General features: G+C 34.1%; 1 protein-coding gene across 2 annotated transcripts in view; it reads right to left on the reverse strand.

Annotated features, from left to right (window-relative positions):
• Positions 1 to 673: 673 nt before the first annotated feature.
• Positions 674 to 26,479, reverse strand: part of LOC106876645 (uncharacterized) — a 45,511-nt gene continuing 19,705 nt past the window's right edge. Inside the window, exons 4-13 of one of the 2 annotated variants that reach the window (XM_014925261.3) lie at positions 22,215 to 22,301; positions 19,596 to 19,746; positions 15,481 to 15,540; positions 11,666 to 11,775; positions 11,309 to 11,386; positions 8,572 to 8,673; positions 8,296 to 8,420; positions 6,399 to 6,531; positions 5,799 to 5,927; positions 674 to 2,142 (exon numbers count right to left, since the gene is read on the reverse strand). In XM_014925261.3, the coding sequence (XP_014780747.1) occupies positions 868 to 2,142; positions 5,799 to 5,927; positions 6,399 to 6,531; positions 8,296 to 8,420; positions 8,572 to 8,673; positions 11,309 to 11,386; positions 11,666 to 11,775; positions 15,481 to 15,540; positions 19,596 to 19,746; positions 22,215 to 22,301 (2,250 nt within the window). In that variant the 3' untranslated portion in view covers positions 674 to 867. Of the gene's footprint in view, positions 2,143 to 5,798; positions 5,928 to 6,398; positions 6,532 to 8,295; positions 8,421 to 8,571; positions 8,674 to 11,308; positions 11,387 to 11,665; positions 11,776 to 15,447; positions 15,541 to 19,595; positions 19,747 to 22,214; positions 22,302 to 26,479 lie in introns of both variants that reach the window. The other variant, XM_014925260.3, reaches the window with a different exon arrangement.

The following is a 26,479-nucleotide window of genomic DNA, read 5'->3' on the forward strand; positions in this document are numbered from 1 at the left end:
GAAACGATCGTACTGCATTACCTCTGGATGTCCTTGTTGCTTATTTTGATATATATATATATATATATATATATATATATATACATACAATGGGCTTTTCAGTTTCCATCTACCAAATCCACTCACAACCAAAGCCTATTGTAGAAGACACTTGACCAAGGTGGCATGCAGTGAGACTGAACCCAGAACCATGTGGTTGGGAAGCAGGCTTCTTACCACACAGCCATGCCTGCACCTATCATCATCATCATCATCATCATCATCGTTTAACGTCCGCTTTCCATGCTAGCATGGGTTGGACGATTTGACTGAGGACTATATATATATATATATATATATATATATATATATACACACATACATATATCAAGCCTTTCATATCTAAAATGTTTAAAGAATATTCAAATATTTACAAGCTTTTTCCAAAGAAGCTTTCATTATAATAATAAACTGCAAACTTTCTGTAGTCAAATTGTAGAAGAATGACTTTAGAATCAACTATCATAATAATTTACAAAAGTAGCAATGAAAAAAATATATGGCATATTAAGAGAAGGCTCTCAAATAAGTTTATGCCCTGAAATTTGGTTGGAGTAATAGACAAAATATAACACAAGAAACATGATTTTTTTTTTTTCTCAGTTAACAAAATGTGAATTAACAAATCAAGCAATCCATTTCATAGTATCAATTTTATATAGATGTACATTAAGTTAATATTTGAATTTGCAGGAATATATTTGGACATACACCTGCACATGTGTATGTGTGTAAGCATGCATGCGAGTGAAAACACACATATGCACATACTATTCACAATATTTATATATAAAAGATTTTTTACAAATATTTTCATAAAAATCGATATCAATCTTTTGCTGAAGAGTCTTTGACTTTCAGCCTTAAGGTTAATTTTCGGCCATTTGAACTACTCTCACCCTCCTTGCAATACATACGACTGTTATTTTCTTCAAGATACTTATATTTGTCTCTATTACTTTTTTGACCCTGTTTCTTACGTTTGCTGGGTTTAGATTTTTTATGTCGTTCTGTTCTTTGAAAATTGTCAGTTTTTGTTTTAGGGTCTTTTTCGTTTTTGACTAGGTGTGATTTATTTGGAATTTTAGTAATAACTAGTTTGATTCCAGCATTGGCATTAGTTACAGTTCTTGCAACGATTTGTGTCTCTTTGTCAAAAGAATTATTATCATCTTCGCTATCATCATCGGAATCATCATCTGAATTATCACTATCTTCGATTTCATCCTCATCTTCATCCTCCTCATCTTCATCTTCCTCCTCCTCTTCATCCTCTTCATCATTAACAGAAGCCGGAGATGCGACATAACCTGGAGCAGCTGACTGTTCACACTTCCACTGTTTGTCAGGATGACGTGACTCTGCATGACGTCCTTGAGATGACTGAATTTCACAACGCTTATCTTTTTGTAGTTTTTCCAAATGTTTTCTTCTGAGTCGTTCAGATTCTAATCGTTCCCTTTCTTGTTGCTCACGCTCCAGTCGCTCCTGTTCTTTACGTCGCTCTGCTTCAAGCCGTTCTTGTTCTTCAGTCTCTTTCTTTATTTCAGCTATGAAACGTTCTCGCATGGAATTCCACATATACTCACCTGACTGGCTAGTTTCATATAATTTTACAAGGTTTTCACATTTGGGAGGTCTATTAATATGTTTAAAATCAAGAATAGGCAACTTGCTTGATAACATATCACCAAAGTATTCATAAAACTCTAAATATATATCTTTTGGAGACCTTCGAGTGGAAGTTGGCTTGACTTCATCTTTAGAATTATTAGAAATAGTTGATGGTATCAAGTCCATTGGTTCTTCTTTGAAATACTGGTAAGGTGGCCGTGATTTCAATTTATCTTCCTTTTTACTACCAATTAAGCCTGAATGGAGTGAATCCATTGGTTCTTCTTTGAAAAAGTGATGTGAAGAAGATTTTAATTTATCATTTTTTGAGTCATTTCCCGACTCAGAATGGTTGAGATCTGTTGCTTCCTCCTTGATGTGCTGTTGTAGTTGCAAAGGTAATGAAATTGTCTGTGGCAACTCTTTCGGATGAATAGTCTGAGACTGAACATCACGGAGGAAATTTTTCATAATATATTCAGCAGCAAGCTAAAAAGAGATAAAAATATATACATATGTAAGAATACTTTTCACAAAAACACTTGAAGTCCCGAAGGCATTTTCCATACATTTAACAGTTAAATATATATGATCAATAGTTCTAAATGTGTTTGGTAGTTATGGTCAAACATGTCCATCCACTCCTTCCACTAGAAACATGTCCATACACTCCCACCACAAAAACAAAACCCCAGATGTTTTACAATGGTGATATTAATTACTCAAAAACCAGAATAACTAAAAGTAAGATAACTTATCCAAGACCATAAGTTCACTTATTCCAGGCACATAACAAATCCATTTGGGGGAAACTATTTTAAAATACCTATTTCAATGATTTATGCAATTGCCTACATGAAATCTGTGCAGGGAGTTTAGGCTTTCCCATTGAATATAAATATACTCTACTTATATCAGCAATAACATGATTACTGTCTGTATGGAAATCTGCAGATATCAAAAGAAATCATGCAACAACAATGAACTCTATGCAAAGTCAAATCAACTTTGTGCATCTATGTGCTTACTTGAGCTGTTTAAAATCACCAGCCAAATCTCCTTCAAATCACACTTTACTGTCTAAGGAAGTACAGACTGTATATTGTGGTCCTACATACACTACATTTGGAAAAAACTGTGATGGTCACAGATGAAATGCTTTTGATCATGAATTCATTCGATCAGGCTGACCTGGGGCTAAACAACATTTAATAGAAAGTCATGCTTAGTGCTGAGAAGACACAAACATGGTGGAAATATTTTGAGAAATATTTTGTAGATGATTCAATTCCAACATTGCTAAGCACCATACAACACAATTCCAACTATGACCATCTAGATATAACAGCCAAATCACTATCAAATCACAATCTACATCTTAATAAAAGCAAAAGACAAGGGACAATATAGTATCAGATGTACAAAATGGCAGGACGATCATAGTTGGAATGATTTCATCAGATGTTTACGACATTAAATGCCAAAACATCAATCAGTCTCCTTCTTCTACCTAGGAAAGTAGAGTTTCTGTTCAGCATCATGTTCAGACATACAAATGTTGGTGATAAGATACAAACTCAAATATACAGTGAGTTACAAGGCAAATTCATTTAGTGAGAATCAAACAAAAAAAGAACATTTCCAAATTAGTAAGAAATTAACTCTTTAGCATTTAAACTGGCCATATACAACCCAAATATTCTACCAGTTTTACGGTGAAACTGACCAGACCTGACCTTTCACACCTATTCTACAATGTAATTCTAAAAATAAATAACCACATTATCTAAATCTAAACGCCACCATATAATGCATGATTAATTCAAAACAATTTGAAAATAAACATTTGACAGAATAATCTGATTGCTAAAGGGTTAAAGATGAAATGATGATTCATTATATCTGAGTTCATAGCTTACAGACTGAATAATATTCCCTTTTTACTATAAGCACAAGGTTTGGAACAAAATGAATAACGTTAAAAAAAGTTTACTAAGCTGACAGATCACAGGTTTTAACAGTGTGTGTGTGTGTGTGTGTGTGTGACTTTCCAAGCAAGAGATTAGCACTTCATCAACTTAGTCATTGCAAAATTGTGGTAAACGTTCTTTTACTTGTTTTAATCATTTAGCTCCGGCCATGCTTAAGCACCGCCTTTTAGTTGAAGAAATCGACCCCAGGACTTATTCTATCAGTCTCTTTTGCCAAACTGCTAAGTTACAGGGACATAAACACACCAACATCAGTGTCAAGCGATGGTGGTGGGGGGGGGGGGGGGGGGGGACAAACACAGACACATACATTTCTGTAAATTAAATTGAACCCAACGAAACTGCTGCTAGTTTAGGGATAACAGGATGAATAACATTAGAGAATAAATTTAAGGTTTGGAAAATGAAAGATGTAGACAAATTATAAGACAATTGTATTTACAATGAAGGGGGGATAATCAAGATTTCGTAAGATGTGTTGAAAAAATAAGATGAAAGGTAGAGAGCAAGACAATGATGGCTGACATCTAAATATTAATATATTTACTTAATAAGGAATGGAAAGTATGAAAATATAAGAAAAAATATAGAGACATGTTAATAAAAATGTCGGAAAAGAGGCAAAAAGTTTGAAGGCAGATATATTTAGTGAGAAATAGACAAAAAGTTTATAAGCAATGGAGGCTAAGAGATGATTCAGCAGAATCAGCTAAGTTATAGGAATATCACTATGATGAATTGGAAGTAATAATAAAAAAAATTGTGAATAAGTGTTACTATTAGAGTTTTAAAAATGTGAATGGAATGGGAACATTAATAACAATAGATGAAAGCTGTATCTGTAGACTTGCCATATTACAAAAATACTAACAATTATAAAATGCTTCAAAATGAACAAAATTAAATTACATAGAGATAAAACATTAGAAATGTGAACAATATATATATATATATATATATATAGGAAAATGAAAAAAAGCCAGAATGCTGAACTGGAAGCATATTTTAATAAAGATTTTTTCTAACCGGTTTTCATTGCGAAGAAGCAAATTATCAAGAAGGAGAATGAAAATGCTTTTTTACAAAGAAGTACAAAATGAAGAAAATAATATATAAAACAATAATATATAAAAAAATAAATATACCCATACATTATATTGTCTTTGAGCTTTTGTAGTTCAATAGTAGTCCATGTATAAATTGGTAGGAAAAATAAGGATGCATGAGAGTTGAGAGTTTTGTTAGGTTTAAAAAAAGGGTTAAAAGTTTGTGTTAAGCAGGAAATGTGGTGTCAAAACAGGAAGTGTGTGTAAGGGGAGACAAGTGTTTTTAGTTGGAGTTATGAACTCTTTTTTCCAAACAGGAAGTTTGTGTCTGTTCATAGAGAAATAAGGTCACTGAGGGGTGTGTATGTTAAGAAATGGTTGGAATCTTTTCATAGAGAAATTCCAACCATTTCTTAACACACACACCCCTCAGTGACCTTATTTCTCTATGAACAGACACAAACTTCCTGTTTGGAAAAAAAGGGTTCATAACTCCAACTAAAAACACTTGTCTCCCCTTACACACACTTCCTGTTTTGACACCACATTTCCTGCTTAACACAAACTTTTAACCCTTTTTTTAAACCTAACAAAACTCTCAACTCTCATGCATCCTTATTTTTCCTACCAATTTATACATGAACTACTATTGAACTACAAAAGCTCAAAGACAATATAATGTATGGGTATATTTATTTTTTTATATATTATTGTTTTATATATTATTTTCTTCATTTTGTACTTCTTTGTAAAAAAAACATTTTCATTCTCCTTCTTGATAATTTGCTTCTTCGCAATGAAAACCGGTTAGAAAAAATCTTTATTAAAATATGCTTCCAGTTCAGCATTCTGGCTTTTTTTCATTTTCCTATTATTTCTCCACGTGCGGTTAACACAACCCCACTATTTACTGACTTATATACATATATATCATATTTCTGGTATCATAATTAGGTTTTGTTACTGGGTAACCCAAAATGGCAACTCAACTGATGAAAATAAAGAGATTCCTTTATTTTTGCTATTACATCAAGAGAATTTAGATGCTTCATGTTTGATTTGTTTAAACAAATTCTTTAGGGAAGAATCTTAAAGTAGTTTAACTCACCAATAAAGCACCATAAACTTTATATGCATCAGTCCTGACTAATGTACTACTTAGCGTAGTGTCCTCCATAAAGCTGTTGAGGTGAGGCATATAAACTTTAAGCTGTGGTAAAAGAACTTCTTCAATGGCCTATTTGGAAAAAAACAAAAAAAAAACAACAACAATAATGGTTAATTTGTGTAATCAAAAGACATCAACATAACACTTAAACTATAAATAAACACAGTTTAGTATGATAAAAATATATTATGACTAATAATTTCTTTATTTTCAATTCTTCCCAACACTTTTAAAGCACAAAAATACAAAATAGTTTTATAAATGACCAGTGGAATTTTTCCCAACTATTCTTCAAGGTATATTTAAAGGATGAAGAGTACAGTCTAGGAAAATAATAACTAAAATATCATACCACTTATTGAAAAGAAAGAAATAATTACCAAGTGAAGAATCAATACATAAACACATACATAAATATATACGTATATATATATATATATATATATATAAAAATTAGAAGAGGTACACCAAGGGAAGATGAAAGGCTAAATCAGCTTAGCAGGAACTGACTTATATATATATATATATTCAAATACTTACTTTTGTTCCCAGTGCTAATAAACCCATGACAGCACCATAATGTGAACAAAATGGCTTAGTCAAATCACATACTACTTCCTTCAGACTCTTCAATGTATTATGCATCAACATATTATTATTTGCATTCCACTTTCTAGAAAAGATTAGAGTAAAAAGAAAGCAAGAAAAAAATGTTTATAGTACTTTATTTTGTTTAGTATTGTTTGTTGTAGCAAAACAGATCTGTGGAAAGCAAGATGTTTACATTTTTTTATAAAAGATCAGAATAGAAAGAGAGCAAGAAATATAATTAATTATGATATAGAATTGTATTATATAATTAATTATCAAGAATTTCAAATTCTGCCACAGTTGATGTTGCCTGTGATCCTTCCAGTCATCATCATCATCATCGTCGTTTAATGTCCGCTTTCCATGCTAGCATGGGTTGGACAATTTGACTGAGGACTGGTGAACCAGATGGCTACACCAGGCTCCAATCTGATTTGGCAGAGTTTCTACAGCTGGATGCCCTTCCTAACCCCAACCACTCCGAGAGTGTAGTGGGTGCTTTTACGTGCCGTTGGTTTAAAACCCTTAGGCATTCAGATTACTTATATACTGTATCACGTAAGGCTAGAGATGGGAGAAATGACCTTCCCTCGCAAATACTAATCAGACACAGAATGTGTGTCGTTAGCCAGCTGGAAGAGAGGTCTTCCTGGGACTATAAACGACACACTTGGTTGGCAATTATGTTACGATTCCATATTGCTACTGTTTACATCTCGCTCATTTCTCCTTTTTCAAGATCAGCGATGGTTCATCACTGGAGAAAGCATATAGTATTTTGCAAGTGGGGTGAGTTTCCATCACGAGCTGGTGATTAACACACGCTGAGGACAGGTATCCATCCAGAAACTTGAGTACATATTGCATAAGGCTAAGGATGGGTGCGATGACCTCCCCTCGCAAATACTAATCAGCACAAAGAATGTGTCGTTAGCTAGCTGGAAGAGATGTCTTCCTGGAACTATAAACGCCAGTAGCACTGTCCTGTATAGGACGCCACACTTGGTTGGCAATTATGTTATGTTAATACTTATATATTCACATTTTATAAAAATTAATCCTGTATTATCTTGTAGCTATGACATTTTGAAGATGTAATTGATTATTTTTAGAATGGCATTGCAGGTTAAGTGAGAAGATTGATCTGGCCAGTTTAAACATAAAACAGGTAGAATATTTGGGCCAGATATATCCAGTTTAAATGCTAAAGAGTTAATGAAAAATATCCATGCTCAAAATTTGTGTCCTTGTGCATGGCTTAAAAATCATTATTATTGTAGAAAGGTGGCAGATGGTATAACACTGCGTAACAGTTTTCTTTCTTTTTTTTTTCTTTGGTTAGTAAATGTTATTTCTTATTTGTTCCTATCTAGATATCAAAGGAAATTAATACTATTCCCTTCAAACTTTGCTTTTGTGACTTGGAAATAAATATTTTTGAAACTGACCTATTTTCCATTACATTTCAGACAGATTCAGTCATATGCTGAGAGGGATTCTTTGGAGTTTGAATAAATGTAAAAAAAAAAAGCAAAGTTTGAAGAAAAATTAACCATTTTTCATACTTTCTAGGGGTAAGCAAATAGGAAGTAACAGTTGCTACCAAAGCACTAAAATCATGTTACATAGTGTAATTAGTACATCAATAGACAAAATATTCTCAATTCTATTTCTGTTGAAATCAACTTTGCTTTTCATTTCTCTAGGGCCAACAAAATAAATACCAATTAGGTACAGTTTAATCAACTGATCCCATCCAGAAAATGTATGGCCTTCTAACTATTTTAGGAATCTTTATTATGCAAAGTTTATGAAATTTCACTTTCAAAGTAAAAAGCTAACTTACTTCACAATGAATCCAAGAAGACGTGCTGCATAATCTCTCAGGACCCAGTGGTCATTTAAAGGATTGATAGAAGCTGCTAAAGGTTCAAGGCCACAATACATCACACTTTGTACTAAAAGGCCAAGCTGAAATTAAGAGAATTTAGTTTTTCAATAATGACTAAAATCATTTAAGGAGAGTCAGAAATCTGAAAACAACAACATCAAGACAAAAAAAAAAAATCAAAGCTTGTCAACGCTTTTACTAGATTTCGACATCATAAAAGAGTATACTTACATAAGGCTCGGGTTCCAGATATAGGTTGGAATTGTTTGTTAAGGCCTTTACGGTGTGCAATAGCCGCGTTAGTTGAGATATATCATGACTGACAGTTTTTACCTATAAATAGATGAAATGACATATTTGTAAGTTTTCTTCATTTTTTTTTTCTTGCTATCAGAAGAAACTGAACAAAAGGACATTAATTTACTATAGAGGATTGAAAAGAGTAATTAGATTAGCTAAGTCTTATTTTAAACTGACATGGGGGGTGGTGAAATAAACCCTTATAACTAGTCATAAATCTTATTTTTACATATGTAACAATGAAAAATCTGTTGTTGTACTTGGGGATGGTCATATTGCCAGTTTAGCCAATAAAAACACACGCACTGTATATTTGGTGTTAATTTGCTTCAGCTTTATATTACATTACATTACATTAATCCTATTTCGGCCAGAGTTCTTTTGTCACACTTCTGTGACCTCATCAGTGGTCCTTTGCTTTCTTCTTTCTTATGTGTGTCCCACCTTGCTAACTATCAGCCATTTTGTATTTTGTATTCCTATTGTATGTGTCTGACACCACAAATTTATTCATAGTTTGTTTTGTTTTTTGTTTTTTGCTTTGTTTAATTTTTTCACATGTTAAATATCTATTTCATTAACATAATGTTATAATAAAAACCACAATTTTTGTTAAATAGAGCAACCCAGGGTTTGAAACATTAATTCATTTCGCCATTTTTCAAGCTAAGAACAAGATCATTTGTCAGTTGCTTTTTTAAGCAGATGACATTTAAACAAGGTACGCCGTTAAAGAAGACGAAAAGAAAAATACAAGGGAGATAACCAATGTTACATTAAGATGTAATATGTACAAAAGGCAGGATGTTAATGGTTTTCCATTTAATGTTGTAGTTGGTCCTTTTGTCTTTAAACCTCCAGATTAAAACCGAAATGTTGAAAGTTTTCTATCACAGTGCCTAAAGTATTTAATTAATGTATATGTGTTCAAGAATTTTAACCTTCCAAATGATTTTTTTTTTGTGAAATAGATAACATAAAATAAGGCCTCAAAGTCCCATCTAATCCATACCAACATGGAAAATCAGACATAAAAATGACGATGACAATGATGATGATGATATCTACATTGAAAAAAATACCCATAACATTAATGACTGTAATATCTATGAAGTAAATCTCAAATTTCTAGAACTTTCATGTCTCTCATTCATTCATTAAATATGTCTATTTTGCAATGCTAGTAATGAATTAGACTGTAGATTAATCACTATAATGTCACTGATAATTAAGTAAAAGGATTGTGTTCATCGACACTAATGACTACACCATTTATGTATTTCCATATACTTATTATATTAAACAGTATATATGTTAAATATGTACAAAGTGTCACCGACTGACTGGCCTTTGTGCGGGTGACACGTAAAAGCACCCACTACACTCTCGGAGTGGTTGGCGTTAGGAAGGGCATCCAGCTGTAGAAACTCTGCCAAATCAGATTGGAGCCTGGTGTTGCCATCCAGTTTCACCAGTCCTCAGTCAGACTGTCCAACCCATGCTAGCATGGAAAGCGGACGTTAAACAATGATGATGATGATGATGATGATGATGTCATCATCATTTAACATCCTTACTCCATGCTGGCATAGGCTGGACAGTCTGACAGGATCTTAAGGGTCCAAAAACTACTCCACCTTCTATATTGGCATGGTTTCTACAGTTGGATGCCCTTCCTAATGCCAACCACTTTACAGCGTGTACTATGTTAAAAAACATTTCTGCAAGGATGTGTATGATACAGTTTTAAAATATGGAAGATAAAGAGAATGTTCTAGTTAAATCTGTTGTGTTACACACGTCCAATATCATTATAAAAAATAATAATAGATAATTAAACAAATAATTAGAAAGATGGCTGTATGTATGCCAATATTAAACCCCAGGGCAATTTACCTTATTCAAAAAAAAATCTATTTTCAGCCTATGTTATATAAGGACAAGTAGGAGATGAACGTACATCTCAAGAAACAAAGTTACAAGGTTCCAGAAAGAATTTCAGTTGGCTCAAATCACCAACATTTTAAAACCTCAAACCTTCAAAATATAATTAGGCTAGAAGCTTACATATCTTTTCTGTAATGTTTGCTATCATTGACTGTGACAAGCCAGCCAATGCTGACTGACTGGCTGGTAAACATTTATTTGGATATTCCATTCTCTCAAGCTTTTTATACAGTGATATGATTAGGCTGTGGTTTTAAACTGGAAGCCCAAGTAAGGTAATTCAAGTCAAAGCAGGGACCTATATGGCACATCTTTGAAGGCACAAAGCTATCGGATAACCCACTGATTGGGAGTTAACTGATTTAATTGATCTCTTTACCCTAAATTGCAAATCTGTGTCCTTGAGTTATTTTTCTTGTAATCCTTATAATTCTTCCCTGTTTAAATTTTTGACTAGTCACGAGGACTTATTTTTTTCTAATTACTAAGAACAAAACTGTTTTTTAAAGATTAGTATTTATCCATAAATTCTGAGTAACTACTAATTTATCAACCCTTCAAGCAATACACTATTCACCATAGAATATCTAACTAATATTTTCAAGGAAGTCTCCATTCTGATATATATTTAAAAAAAATAAATAATTGCTTTTCAAGTGAACAATAATTGAATTACTCAAATTTTTTTTTTAAAAAGTAAAATAAATCAAAATATACAAACCCCATTTGATACAAAGTTTACAAAATATGGTAACAAAGGGACTATTTTTGAGTTTGTTTTCAAATCTGACAAGGCAAACTGAAAAACAAAAAAAAAAAAGAATAAATAAATTTTTTTTTTTTTTTAAATGTAACAAAGAAACTTATTTCAAACTATAAATAAGCTTCGAATGAAAATATATATAAACTCACACACACATTTACTTATTGAAAAGGAAGTGAAAATGTAACTTCATTAAAAAAGGGCAAAAAGACAATCCACAAATAGAAACAACTCACTGGTATAGACAAATAGTATGGTTTCAAAATAGAACATATTTCTTAAAATTTATAAAATATTTTATAGCAGGTTAGTTACCTTCATGGCTTCTTCATCTGCCCCAAGGATAGCTTTTACCATGAAATCGTAGTATTGTAGCATATTCTCCGATAGTTCTTTTTTCTCCTTTTTTACGATCACAGGTTTGCCTTTAAAGAAATTTTTAAAAAATAATAATTTGACACAGCTGGTGTGTTGTGGACTAAGCCTAGACATTATTTGTCTGAGCTGACCAATGTTGAAAGAATACTCATGACAGGAGTGTAAAATGGAAAAAATATACAACAAAAGTTTAATTCTTTTATTGGATTTAGATGCCTGATTGTGGGTGGCTATGGCAGGGCATCACTTCCTGTTTTTTTTTTTTTTTTTTCACTTTTCTTTACACATTCCATAGTTTAGAAAGGGATGCTGTTAAATATGTCAACAACACAGAGAGAAATGACTAAAACGAGGTGAACTGTTACCACCTACATTTAACTTTCAATAACTGTCAATATTATTACCAACTGATACAAACCAATTCTGGAAAATTTAAAGGTATAACTGGTTACAGCTGAGCTCAAGAGAAAAAGATTACATACTGAAGCCACATACCACAGCAAGAAAAGCATTTTGGGAACAAGCAGAATTCTTTAGAATGAATGACACAGAACATCTGCATTTGATTTTGAGTGTCTATATACATAGGTGCAGGCGTGGCTGTGTGGTAAGAAGCTTGTTTCCCAACCACATGGTTCTGGGTTCAGTCCCACTGCATGGCACCTTGGGCACACAGCAATACCTTTCCATTCCTAGGACATTTTAAGATGAATCATCATCATCATCGTTTAACGTCCGCTTTCTATGCTAGCATGGGTTGGACAATTTGACTGAGGACTGGCGAACTAGATGACTGCACTGGCAGAGTTTCTACAGCTGGATGCCCTTCCTAACGCCAACCACTCCGAGAGTGTAGTGGGTGCTTTTATGTGCCGGTGGCACATAAACATCCAATCTAAATACTTTGGCTCAAATATTTCCTGATTTCCATTTTCTCCCTGTATCACTAGCTTCACATTTTCATTCACCCAACACATAATCACCTATGTTCAGACACCTCTCTTGCACATATCTACTAAATCTCCAAGATCCCATCTAATAAGTTATGCTCAATCTGTTCTATTCCTCTACTTTTATATCACTGCAAAGTAACAAATTTATGATAAACTTATTAAAATATACTTTTGCAAGAAAAGAAAGTCTTTGATACTAGTAAAACTAATAACACCTCTCAATAAATGTTTACACAATATCTGGTTTACGTCAATTTGTTATCATTATATTGAACTTATAAAGCTGAAAATAAACACCCTTCACAAATATACATTCTCAGCAATATAGAAGAAAACAAACAAGTTTTATTGACAAGTCTACCATCAAATAACGACTTCTCAATATCTCAATACCTCTGCTCATATATATAAGCTGACTCCACACAATTACCATTTTAAATGCACTCAAAACATGGTTCTTACCTCTTCAACTGTCTCACTTTTGAGACTGTGAACTAATCACATTTTCACAAAACTTACATTTTAAAACTTTTTTTTTTTATAGTTAGGACTGAGTATCTATGCCCATGAACATTGCAGTCCAAGATTGGCAAGATTATTGCAACTGATGTTCAGTTTAAACATCAGTAAGACAATATCTGCATATAGAACATAGGTAGGAATGGGATTTTTTTTATAGAACAGAAGTCATGTTCACAATTCTCCACCAACAACAAAAATGCAGCAAATATAATAAAATGTGTCTACAATATCTTCACTGTGTTATAGACACTGAAGTTTTACAGTGACAACATTGAAAGCATGGGGAAACAGTCTCAGTTCATGATAGCTGTACTTATTAGGATTTATTAATATTTGTAATCCTACAGAGGTGTTACACATTCTGAAATGCTGAATCCTTGTTTGATGCCTTGAATACTTATGAAACGTTAAGTTCCTATCCCTTCTCTTGACAACATTAGCTGAAAGAAAGTAGATAATTTATGGCTGTAGTCTTGTCTCAACTCACAGCCACAGAGACATTATGATTACATGACTGGTCACTGCTCTTAATATCCACAAAACATAACAGTAGACTTAACCCTTCACTTGTCCCGAGTATCACATGTGAGACACAGGCCATATCTCCCTGGCATCCATGCATTATATATGATACACATTCCAAATTTTTTACAACCATCAAAGTAATCTGCGATTTAGAAAGGGGAAACATTATAATACTTAGAATGTATGAAACAGGGGCTAACTAAAAGTTTGAAAACAAGCATGGAAGTTCAGGACAAACTTATGAAAATGCTTTGGACAGATAGAGGGTTAATTAATACTGTAGTATATTCTGGAGAAAACTCATTCATGCTGACCTAAACAGAAACAAAACAGCTCAACCTTAATTACTTCTTAGCCCCACCCCACCTCTGTAGGATTACAAACATTAATAAATCCTAATAAGTACAGCTATCATGAACTGAGATTGTTTCCCCATGCTTTCAATGTTGTCACTGTAAAACTTCAATTCATTAAAAAGTTAGGATAAAAAGAAATAAATGACTGAAACAAAGCAAATGGCATATATATAATGCATTACAATCTCAAACTTAACAAAAACAAAGCATATCTGGTGTACAGGATATGGATGCATATTTCTGTCATGGATCTGCTCTGTTAAAACTGAGAAAAGCAATTCAACAGTATTATGTTACAAAAAATGAGAACCAGGGAATTTTCTACTTTTAACCAATAGAGAAAGATTACTCACTGTACTTGTGAGTGCGTGCATGCATGTGTGTGTGTGTGTTTATTTGTGCATAGTATGGCTGTATAGATGTATCACATGTTAGTTTTGACAATGAGTATCCTAGGTGTTCCATCAAAGAAACTACCTACTCATTGTATCAGTGTGAGTGGCTGAGTATTCCAGACACTGGTGCTTTTAACACAAGTACTCAGACACACTCAGACAATGTCTATGACAAGGCTGATTAGCTTAAACACAGTTTTGATCAACTTAATTTCACTCACAAGGTTTGGGTTGATTTTGAGCTTTATAGCAGATACTGTGTGTATACAAACATACACTCCTAGCACTGACAAGGTAACTTATGCTTTTCTAAGTTAGCCAATCAAAAGTTTTAGCAAAAGAAATCAATTTGTGAGAGTGAGAAAAATGACAATCAAATCTCCCTTATATCACATCTAGCCATATTAAAAAATGGTAAGGACAAATTGAATGTATTGTTCTTGGTATGCTGTGTCAGCAAGAAAGAAAGAAAGAGAGAGAGGGGGGGTGATTGTAAGTGGAATTCCTTGGATTATAGAACTATATGATTAATCCTTTGCTTGTCCCATGTATATTCTTAATATTTTTCAACTCACTTCTTCACATTAGTCATATATATTAATCAATGACTTAAAACACTACTCTCTTGTTTGTCTTGTATGTTATAGTACAAACAGAAGCCAGTCTGTATATTAAAGTTCCTTAAAATGTTTGCATTATCAATTTCAAAATGTTGAAACTTTATTGGTGTATCACAGACTTTTAAATGCTACTGTTTTGTTTTATACCACTAATGACCATGAAAGAAGTACACAAGTACATATATCACTTATTCCCATGACCCCATCCCTTACAAATGCTAGGATTCATACTTTTAGTTAAAGAGATGTTATAATGAATTATGTAAATAATTGAATATAAATTTGTGTATATTCTGAGGGGAAAATATGAAAACCCATTTGAATCATAGTAAGAAAACAGCAACCTACTTTGACCAAATGAAGGGGTTTTCCAGTTCTCACCTGCAGCATTTGAAGTGGTAGTGTTGATTTTAGATACACCTTCAATTGCATACCAAAAACCTACAAAATAATATTTGAATATTAAGATGCTTTGCATGATATAATTTGTGCACTTTTAACATATCTATATTTTCAATCATTATTTCTTGTCAAAAAAACAAAAAATTTCAATCCTGCTATACATAAGATGTTTTTCACAAATTTAGCCATATGCATACATACATACATACATCCATATATATATATATATATATATATATATATATATATATATATATATATATATATATATATATACATACATACATACATACAAACATACACACACACACACATCATGATGACAGATATGTATAGTTTTTCATGAAAAATGAAAATTGAGAGCTTGTCTTGAGACTTGAGGTTCACACCACTGCAATTTTCAGGCAAAGATATAGAAAAACCATATCCCTCACAACATGTATTCAGTACACTTTCTTATTTGTTCAATATTAAGCAATGTACATGTATATATGTGAGTGTGTGTGTGTGTGTGTGTGTGTGTGTGTGTGTGTAAATTGTCGCCATTTTATATTTTTAATTTTGCACATGCGCATTGTTTGTTTTTGATTCTGTCAACTACACAGTACAGCAGAGTCACTTGGGCACCATCTGTGAGAAAAACAATATCATGACACAATTCACTCTGCCAGAAATTTGGAAATGACATGCTGTACTGCTTGGCCTTCGTGCCAGAAGCTCCAATACAAACATTTCAGTGTGTTTGGGTGTCAATCTGAAGACGGTGCAGAGGATTCAGAAAGAGTTGAATGAGTCTAATGGTGATTACAAAGGTACAGCAGCTCAGAAAACTCACTCTAATTGTTCTGATAAGAAAAGAACTTCTGAATTTGTTGATGAGATCCAGGCCATGATTGACAATGATCCCTCCAAGTCAATTAGGTCCATTGCCAGGGACATGGGAGTTTCTGAGTTTCTTATCAGGCAAGTAGTGCATGAAGACATTCAGTATTCCTCATACAAGTTGAGAAAGGGTCAATTTTGATCCCAAGCCATCAAGGACAAGAGGAAAGATCACGCTACAGAGCTTTTGAACAATCTCAAGCATCTTCTCCAACCAAAGATGCTTTGGTTTTTCTCAGACAAGAAAAATTTCTGCCAGGATTAGATGGTGAACACACAGAGCAACTGTTGGCTTGCTATGTCCCTAAAACATGCACCAAGAATGATAAAAATCAAACATCCCATCAACATCATGGTGTTTGGAGTGATCAGTAATGATAGCGATGTTATGTCTCCATTCATCTTTCCACACGGCCTCAAACTCAACATGGAGGCCTACATCAAGTGCCTAGAGGAGGTAGTGCTGCCCTGGGTCAAGACGGTGGCTACTGGACAACCCTATGTCTGACAACAGGATTCTGCACCATGCCACGCAAGCAGGAGAACCCAGTCATGGCTGTCAGACAATTTCTGTGACCACATCATCTCTAACATCTAGTCACCTAACTCCCCAGACTGCAACCCCCTTGATTATTATGCGTGGGTCGCAGTTGAACAAGAGATCAACAAAACTCTTTGTAACACCAAGGCAAGGATTATGGTAACATTCACCAACTTAAATAAAGAGACCGTCCAGAAGAGTTTCAGGAGATTTCAAAGTTGTCTGGAGTCTGTGGTTGAAGCCAATGGTGACTTTATTAAATAAATTTACTCTTTAGTATTTCAAGACATTTTAAAATAATTTTGGTAGATATATGTTAAAATGAGATGTCAGTGTTATTTTCATTTTTGAGTAATTTAGACGACAACTTATTCACCACACCCTGTATATATCATCATCAACGTTTAATGTCCATCTTCTATACATGCATGGGTAGGACAGTTGACAGGAGCCAGTCAGGTAGAAAACTACCCTATGCTACTGTGTCTGTTTTGGCAGGGTTTTTACAGTTGGATGTCCTTTCTAACACCAACCACTCTGCAGATTGGACACAGTGCATTTTACATGGTACTAGCACAGTATGTATATATATATATATATATATATATATATATATATATATATATACTTTTGAATCTAAATGAATTATATAACTTTTATACACCAATGCATTTTCTTAGCTCATTGCATATTAATTTCCTGCTCACTTCTTAGACTATATATACTACTAGGAATTTGAATGAAAGTTATCTTAAGGATGGAAAATCAAAGTATAACTATTTATCAAGTATTTTTCATGAAGCTGGATATTAAAGCAAACATGAGGTCTATTTTAAATTAGTTTTTGAATATCCATATAATAATTCCATATCATATCACATGTTTTATTACAAATGTCATCCATCTAAACTTAATTACCATCTTCAATTGTCTCTAAAATTTATCTTTCTATAATTTTCCATTACAAGTATTTTAGTTCCAACTCGTTGATAAAAGGTACTGACATACAAGTAAAACAATTTTGTAGAGTAACAAAACATTTTCATCGTATGCTGTATCTTTAGCAGCTTCCCCAATTTCCCTTTGTATATTTTTTTGATTGCTACAAAAGAAATTACCAAGGATATAATTTTTATATGTTACTAGCAGGGTTAAAGAGAATAATGAAATCTAAAAACGCCGTCTAGACTACACATCATCTTTATATATAGAGATGTATATTCACACACGCACCCAAACACACGTATATATATGTATATCAATATAAATATATGAAAGTCAATGAAGTTTCGTTAAAGAAGGTGATCATGTACATACTTTCTTGCTGTTGTGATTATAACACCTCGTTGTAAACAATGTTCCTTGTTTTCCCTTGTAGAGCATATACAAATAGGTTTTTTTTTGCTGCCCACTCTTGAGCAGCCAACATACAGTTGTCCATGTGAGAAGCAGGGCTCTTCCAAGAGAAGACCAGCTACAGACAGTGTTTGACCCTGAGGTTTGTTTATGGACATGGCAAAAGTCACACGAAGGGGGAATTGTAGTCTTCTGAATGTAAAAGGAATGTCTGCTCCTGATGGAGTAAGAGGAATTGTTGGAATAAAGACGTCATCCCCTTTTGCACATCCAGAAAGAATGGTAGCCTCGATAACGTGTGACATCATTTTCTAAATAATGTTCATCTGTTATGTTCGGGTTAAAATTTCATCAACATCAAAAATATATGAATTTTCATGGGAGTTATGGCCGTTATACAAAGAATATAATTTCCAAATTTCATAAAGATCCATTCAGTACTTTTGACGTAGTTTTGGATAAGAAAACAAATGACTAATGTGTGTGTTTGTGTGCATGTGTGTGTTTGTGTGCATGTGTATGTGTGTGTGATGGGTGTATATATGTATAGATATCTGTATCCATGTATATATGTATATATGTGTACATATTACATGTACATCTATCTATATATATATACATCTACACATATGTATACATATACATGTATGTATAGATCTATATATATATATATATATATATATATATATATATATATATATATATATATATATATATATATATATATATATATATATACATATACGTGTACATCTATATGTATACATATACATCTCTCTCTCTCTCTCTCTTTCTCTCTGAAAGTATCTGTCATTACAGTATCGAAATGGTGTACATATACATGTATATGTATACATATACATCTCTCTCTCTCTCTCTTTCTCTCTCTGTGAAAGTATCTGTCACTACAGTATCGAAATGTGATTGTTTCAGTTAGTGGAATAGTTTCATTTTTAAAGTGAAAGTATTTGACATGAGTGTTTTTGTTTCACTTTTGACACGTAATACTTAAATAGTGGAGGAGATATTATGTTGCCGTGTGCTCGAACTCTGCAAGAAGTTAATAATTTTTTTTTACTAAAACACAACTGGAACCCTAAGTAAGGCATGTGTAAAATTTGAATGAAATTGGTTGCGTAGTTCTCGAGTTTTAGGGATTCACACAGACAGACAGACAGACAGACATACATTCTCATTTTTATATATATATAGATAGTAGAATTATGAATGAGAAAAAAGAAGACAGGCAAAAGTGACCTACCAAATAAGTTGAAACAAAATGACATTAAATTTTTTCCCTTTTGAAATTACTTACTTTTGATACCAAGCTCTCCAGTTTCTTTAGGTTTATAATTATTAAATGCTATATTGGTAACATTTAAATCTAAGTCTTCAACAAAATGAATTTCAGCATCTTTCACTTGTTTAAAAATAACAGGTTCAAGAGAGCCATGTCCCAAAATTGGCTGAAAAAAAAAATTTTTTTTTAATTTAATAAAATTTTACTTTCACAATAACAAAATGTTTACAATACACAATCTAATACTAGAATAAAATGAAGTCATGCATAAACATGAATTAAACTTAATAAAGAGGCATTAAAAGAAGAGTTTGTTCATAGGATAAAAGTTAACCATGTTTATGAACATTTGGAATACTAAAGCTGTTTTGATATGGATCTACATTATGAGTTATATACAAACAATATGTTAAAAGGACAGTAATGTGAAGATTGCTTCAAAATCACCTCACAAGATTTAGTTAACAAGAACAAATGATATATAGTTTGCAGTTTGATAAAATAAGATATTAGCAGTGTATAGTAGAGAGTATCAAGAGGTTGGTGAGGAGGGACAGTCACATTAGACTCTCCCCACCCATACTACCTTTGCATGCAGGTGTGCAGGACCACAACATTTCCTCTAGCCTATCATGCCTATTAAGGTGGGGATACATTAAGTGTCTTTGTCTCTGTACTCTAAGAACCTTTGATATGCCACTGGATTAGAGAAAGTGCATGATGGGGGGAGTGTAAAAAAATATCAGTTGGCAGTTAATTTGAAGAAGAAATTAAATATAACCTGAATTTGATTTAGAATATGCTGATCTTTTGAATATTATAATTTTATTTTCCAGTAGAGAAGTAAACATGTTTTCTTAAAAACAAAAGCTGAATATGAATTATCGGGTCATTCTCATAAGTTCTGTCTAATTTTACCTTTTTTAAAATTGAATGAAAGTTAATAGTATTTTAGAATGTCTAATGGAATTAAAAATTATTTTAATGCATTTGTGTACATTTAAACTAATTAAATATTATCTTACAGAATAATAGAATTAAAATTTCTTTAATTAAAACCCTTTCTAACATGGAAGTATCCAAAGAGCATTTAAGGCACACAATGCTTTATGAGTACAAAAAAGGAAACTCTGCAGCCTTAGCAATTTGAAACATACACTCAATTTATGGGAAAGAATGCTTGAATGAAAGCACTTGCAGAAGATGGTTTGCAAAATTCAGAAGTGGAGATTTCAGCCTTGAAGATGAAGATCGAACAGGACGTCCAGTTGAGTCTGATGATAAGCTCCTTGAGGAATTACTTGAAGAAAATCCTGCATTATCAGTTGAAGAATTGGCAATAAAGCTTAGTTCAAACCATACAACTGTTTATCGTCATCTTCAACAACTTGGAAAGGTTCCTAAACTTGGAAAATGGGTGCCTCATGAATTGTCCGAAAGCAACCGCAAATCCAGAGTTGACATCTGCTCTTCTCTCCATTCTCATGAACTCATTTCACCTTTTTTGGATAGACTTGTGACTGGTGACGAAAAATGGATCTTCTATCAAAATGTTAAACATTGTAAACAGTGGCTTGGTAAAAGAACCAAGAAGGGAACTTTATGAGAAAAAGGTTCTTCTCTCTATCTGGTGGGAATGCAAAGGAGTAATTCACTTTAAATTGTTACCGCCTAACGCAACAATCAATGCACAAGTCTACTGTCAGCAATTAGAGCGTTTGAACCAAGCTTTGAAGAAAAAAAGACTCGCTTTAGTGAATTGAAAAGGAGTGGTGTTTCATCAGGACAATGCGCGACCCCCACACTGCAAAGATCACATTACAGAAGATCGAAGAGCTTGGTTGGGAAAAAAATTCCTCATCCTCCTTATTCTCCCAACCTTGCTCCTTCAGACTACTATTTGTTTCGTAGTTTACAGAATCATTTAGGGGACATAACTTTCGCAAGCCAGGAGGAGGTCGAAACTGACATTTCAGAATTCTTCACTTTGAAACCAAAAGAGTTTTACATTGATGGGATTAAAAAACTTGTAAATAGATGGAAGGAAGTCATAGATAATCAAGGAAAGTACATCAATGATTAAATTAACATTTGATCACTTGTTTTCTTTATTCAAAATTCAGACAGAACTTATGGGATGACCTGATAGATATGACCTTCAAAATCTCTGTAGAGAGAATAGCTACAACACTACTTTGAAGGGCAAGACTGTAATATAAATTTCAATAAAAATTCTAAAATTTCAAAAGCTACCTTATGACCAGTTACACTATAAAAATGTGATTTGAACCACACCTTGTCAGCTTATGTAGCATATATGTCTTATTTAAAAAGTGTATATTATATATATATAACACATAATTACTGAATGTTGCCATTAATTCTTAATACTTTATCATTAAATGGCATATATTCTGTTTAAATAGCTAGACCTGCTCAGTAAATGAGAGTATTTAACTCTTGAAACTTTGAGATTCCAATGTTGTGACTGCTGACTGTTTATTTTTAGAATGATATTGTAGGTTTGGTGTCAGAGTCTGGATCTGGTCAGTTTGAACATAAAAGAGATGGAATATTTGAGCCAGATATGGCTGGTTTAAATGCTGAAGAGTTAATGTAAAAGTTAATATTTACCTGCATATCACTTGTTCGAAGAGCATCATTAATATCTTCAGTTGTTAAACGTCGTCGTTTAGCATGTTTCATGAATTCAATACTATTCTGAAATAGGAAACAAAAAATATATGTATTTATATATTTGTATGTGTGTGCGCATGTGTGTGTGTATGTATGTATGTATGTATGTATGTATGTGTGTGTGTCAATGTATCATATATCCAAATAAATAGCACTCTCTAAAGTATAGAGCAGTAAAGTATTAAAGCAATAAAGTTAATGTCTGATCATAGAGTGACCAATGGTTTCACATCCATGCAAGCTGTAGCTTCATGGATGACTTATCAGACTCTAGTCCAAAGACAAAATTAACTCTTCACCTCTTGGAGTCGGAAAGTCTGATGAGTTGTCCATGAAGCTATGGCCTTTGTGGATGCGAAACCATTGGTCACTCTATGAATTTGGACACTAAACTCTGCTTGTGAAGACTTGTTGAGGCATGTGAAATCGAACTAAATTCGACGACTGGCACCCGTGCCAATGTCGTCTCCTTCATTGGACACGAAACTCAGCTTGCGAAGACTTATTAAGGCAAGCGAAAGAGAAATCGGGATAGCACCTGTGCCCAGCGTCGCCTCTCTGGCTCTTGTGCCAGTGACATGTGTAAGGATTTTCGAGCGAGATCCTTGCCAGTGCCCCTGGACTGGCTCTTGTGTGGGTGGCACATAAAATACACCATTTTGAGCGTGGCCGTTGCCAGTACCGCCTGACTGGCCTTTGTAGGATTTTCGAGCGAGATCATTGCCAGTGCCCCTGGACTGGCTCTTGTGCGGGTGGCACATAATATGCACCATTTTGAGCGTGACCGTTGCCAGTATCGCCTGACTGGCCTTCGTGCAGTTGACACGTAAAAGCACCCACTACACTCTCTGAGTGGTTGGCGTTAGGAAGGGCATTCAGCTGTAGAAACTCTGCCAAACCAGATTGGAGCCTGGTGTTGCCATCCAGTTTCACCAGTCCTCAGTCAAATCGTCCAACCCATGCTAGCATGGAAAGCGGACGTTAAACGATGATGATGATGACATATATATACACACACACTTACATACCCACATGTTTAATAACAGTTTGATTCAGCAACCCCTTTCATAAAGTTATGTGGAAACATCTGACAAGGTGGACATGTCCCATGTCTGCGAAACTTTTTGTAAGCTAAGCCAAGATATTATTAAAGACAAGTAATTCCATCCAAATGTGTTGAGTGCTACTTCTGTTTATTCACTCACTCACTCATGTATCATCATCATCATCCTTTAATATCCATTTTCCATGCTGGCATGTGTGTGTACATGTGTATGTGTGTGTGTGTGTGCATATAAGTGTGTGATTGTGTGTACCCTTGTTTTGACATCACATGAAGTGATTAGTAATGATGGCGATATTATGTCTCCATTCATCTTCCCACACGGCCTCAAACTCAACATGGAGGCCTACATCAAGTGCCTGGGTCAAGAGGGTGGCTGACAACAGGACTCTGCCTCATGCCACACAAGCAGGAGAACCCAGTCGTGGTTGTCAGACAATTTCTGCAACCACATCATCCCTAACATCTGGCAACCTAACTCCCCAGACTGCAACCCCCTTGATTATTACGTGTATGGCACAGTTGAGCAAGAGACCAACAAAACTCCTTGTAACACCAAAGATGAACTGAAGGCTATAGCTCAACTAATGAAGAAGAAAGATTAGAAAAGATGCAGTTCAGGCTTGTGCCAGGGAAAAGTACTACTGATGCTCTCTTCCATGTAGAGCAACTGCAGAAGTATTTAGTCAAAAGTAAGCCACACTGTACTTGGTTTTCATCAACCTGGAGAAAGTGTTTCTATGCTGATGTTCCAAGTGTTGAAGCAAAGGATGGAATTGAAAGGACTTCATGCTAACTTAGAAAAGACTAGCAACAAGAGAAACAGATAGCGCACTTAACTTTTCAGAAAAGTGACCGTGTTTAATACATAGAAAAGGTGTACGTAGAAATTTGATATGCTGTATGCAGTGCAAACTATGTACACACAAGAGTTGCAATGGAATAGCATGAAGATTAACAGGGAAAGTAGACTTTGAGGTAGATGTGCAGGAAGAATAAAAATTAGGAACACAGGAGAAATAGATTTTTTTTTCAAATGCCTAGTAGGATCTTTAGAAATAGTAAAAAGTTTCTGTTACTTAGGTGACCTTAAGTAGCAGCAGAGGAGAATATTCTAAAAGTATAGTTGCTAGAATAAGAACCAACTGGAAAAGGTCAGAGAGGTACTACCTCTGTAGAGGGAAACTATGGTTTCCCTCTCTCAGAATGAAAGGTAGATAGTATGATGCTTGTGTACAAAGAATTATACTACATGGTAGTGAAATGTTGGTCATGAATGCAGAGGACATGGGAAGACTAGAGAGAAATGAAAATAGCATGTTCCATTGGATGTGTAATATCAGTCCACAAGTATAACAAAGTGCAAATGTGTTGAGAGAAAAATTGGGCATAAGCCGCATCAGGTGTAGAGTGCGAGAGAGAAAACTGTGTTGGTATGATCATATGATACATATGGAAGAAGACAGTTGCATAACGAAGTATCAGCCACTTTGTGGGTGGAACCTGTGGAAGAGGGAGACTGAGAAGACATGGACGAAGTAGTGAATATTGACCTCAGGATGTTGAGCCTCATAAAAGAGATAACAAAGGGCCAAGATAATAGATGATTTGCTGTACTCAAGATGACCCATCCATCTCAGCCAAAATGAGGTCCTAAAAGAAAATCGTTTATGTCTATGCCTCCACACCTAATCTGCACCTGACAAGCCTTTCCCAAAACCTATCTTCCTAACACCCATCCTGCCATCACTCATCTGACTTTAGCACTTTTCACTCAGCTGCTGTAATTTTATGAGAGCAGAACTGCACATATTTCATTCCTCATTTGTACTACCAGTTAGCTCTCTCTCTTCTTGAAGCCATTCCCTTTTGTCCCTGATCCTGCCTTCTAAATATCATTCCTCACCAATTTATTTTCCACTGAACACTCCCACATATCTACCACTGATACCTCCTGCCACATTTTTCATCATTCACTATATACAGCCACTCTCACTTCTGACACTGTGCATCCTTCTCTCACCCTACCCACTTCACATCATCTTACTATTTCTCACGTGTCTAAGGTAGTGTTTCTCAACTACTTTTTACCTGTGGACCCCTTTGATTCCTATTTTACTCATTCAATGTTTAGACAGGTTTCAATTCACATCACTTGAAACAGGAGGCCTTTTATCGTAGATCCATGGCTGTCTCAGGTGGGACAGTACTCCAAGGGTTAATAGTGCAATGGAATGTGATGTGATGTAATGGTGGATGGATTGTGTGTGAAGAATTTAAATTTATTAGGTAAATCTATGTTTTATATGAAAAGAATTAGGGAAAACAACAGTGGCTGTGTGGTAAGAAGCTGCTTCCCACACGGTTCAGAGTTCAGTCCCACTGCATGATACCTTGGGTGTCTTCTACTATCGCCTCAGGCCAACCAAAGCCTCGTGAGTGGATTTGGTAGATAGAAGCTGAAAGAAGCCCATCGCATATATGTATGTATATATATATATATATATGTGTGTGTGTGTGTGTGTGTGTCTCTGTTTGTCACCACCACCACCACCACCACTTAACAACCAGTGCTAGTGCGTTTACATCCCTGTAACTTAGCAGTTTGGCAAAGGAGACCAATAGAAGTATCAGACTTTTAAAAAAATAAGTACTGGGGTTGATATATTCGACTAAAAATTGTTCAAGGTGGTGCCCCAGCATGACTGCAGTCTAATGACTGAAACAAGTAAAAGATAAAAGATGTTCTAAACCAGATAAAAATATGAATGAAACTTCCTGATACAATATTAAAAAAAGATAAAGAACATGATAAGGTAGTAGTATTTCTCATCTTTTTTTCCTTTTACTTAATTGTACATTCTGTGGGAAGTTTGATGCACTTAAGTAAACAAATAAAAATGTAACTGCATGACAAACTCAATAGCATTGAAAACAAATTAACTGTACACTGAATTTTAAACTCAAGTTGTTATCAATAATGTGGTGTGGTCAGTTGTTGTTTAGTCACAGATCAGCTTTGATCAAACAAAGTATGATCAGCTCTGATCAAGCAGACCTATCATCAAAAGCATTTCAGCTGTAACTATAATTTTTCTAGACAATAAAAAATTATCCAATGTCTCCTTTTCTAAGATGG

Source organism: Octopus bimaculoides, chromosome 3 (assembly GCF_046866305.1).
Source record: "Octopus bimaculoides isolate indiv1 chromosome 3, ASM4686630v1, whole genome shotgun sequence".
Taxonomy (NCBI): domain Eukaryota; kingdom Metazoa; phylum Mollusca; class Cephalopoda; order Octopoda; family Octopodidae; genus Octopus; species Octopus bimaculoides.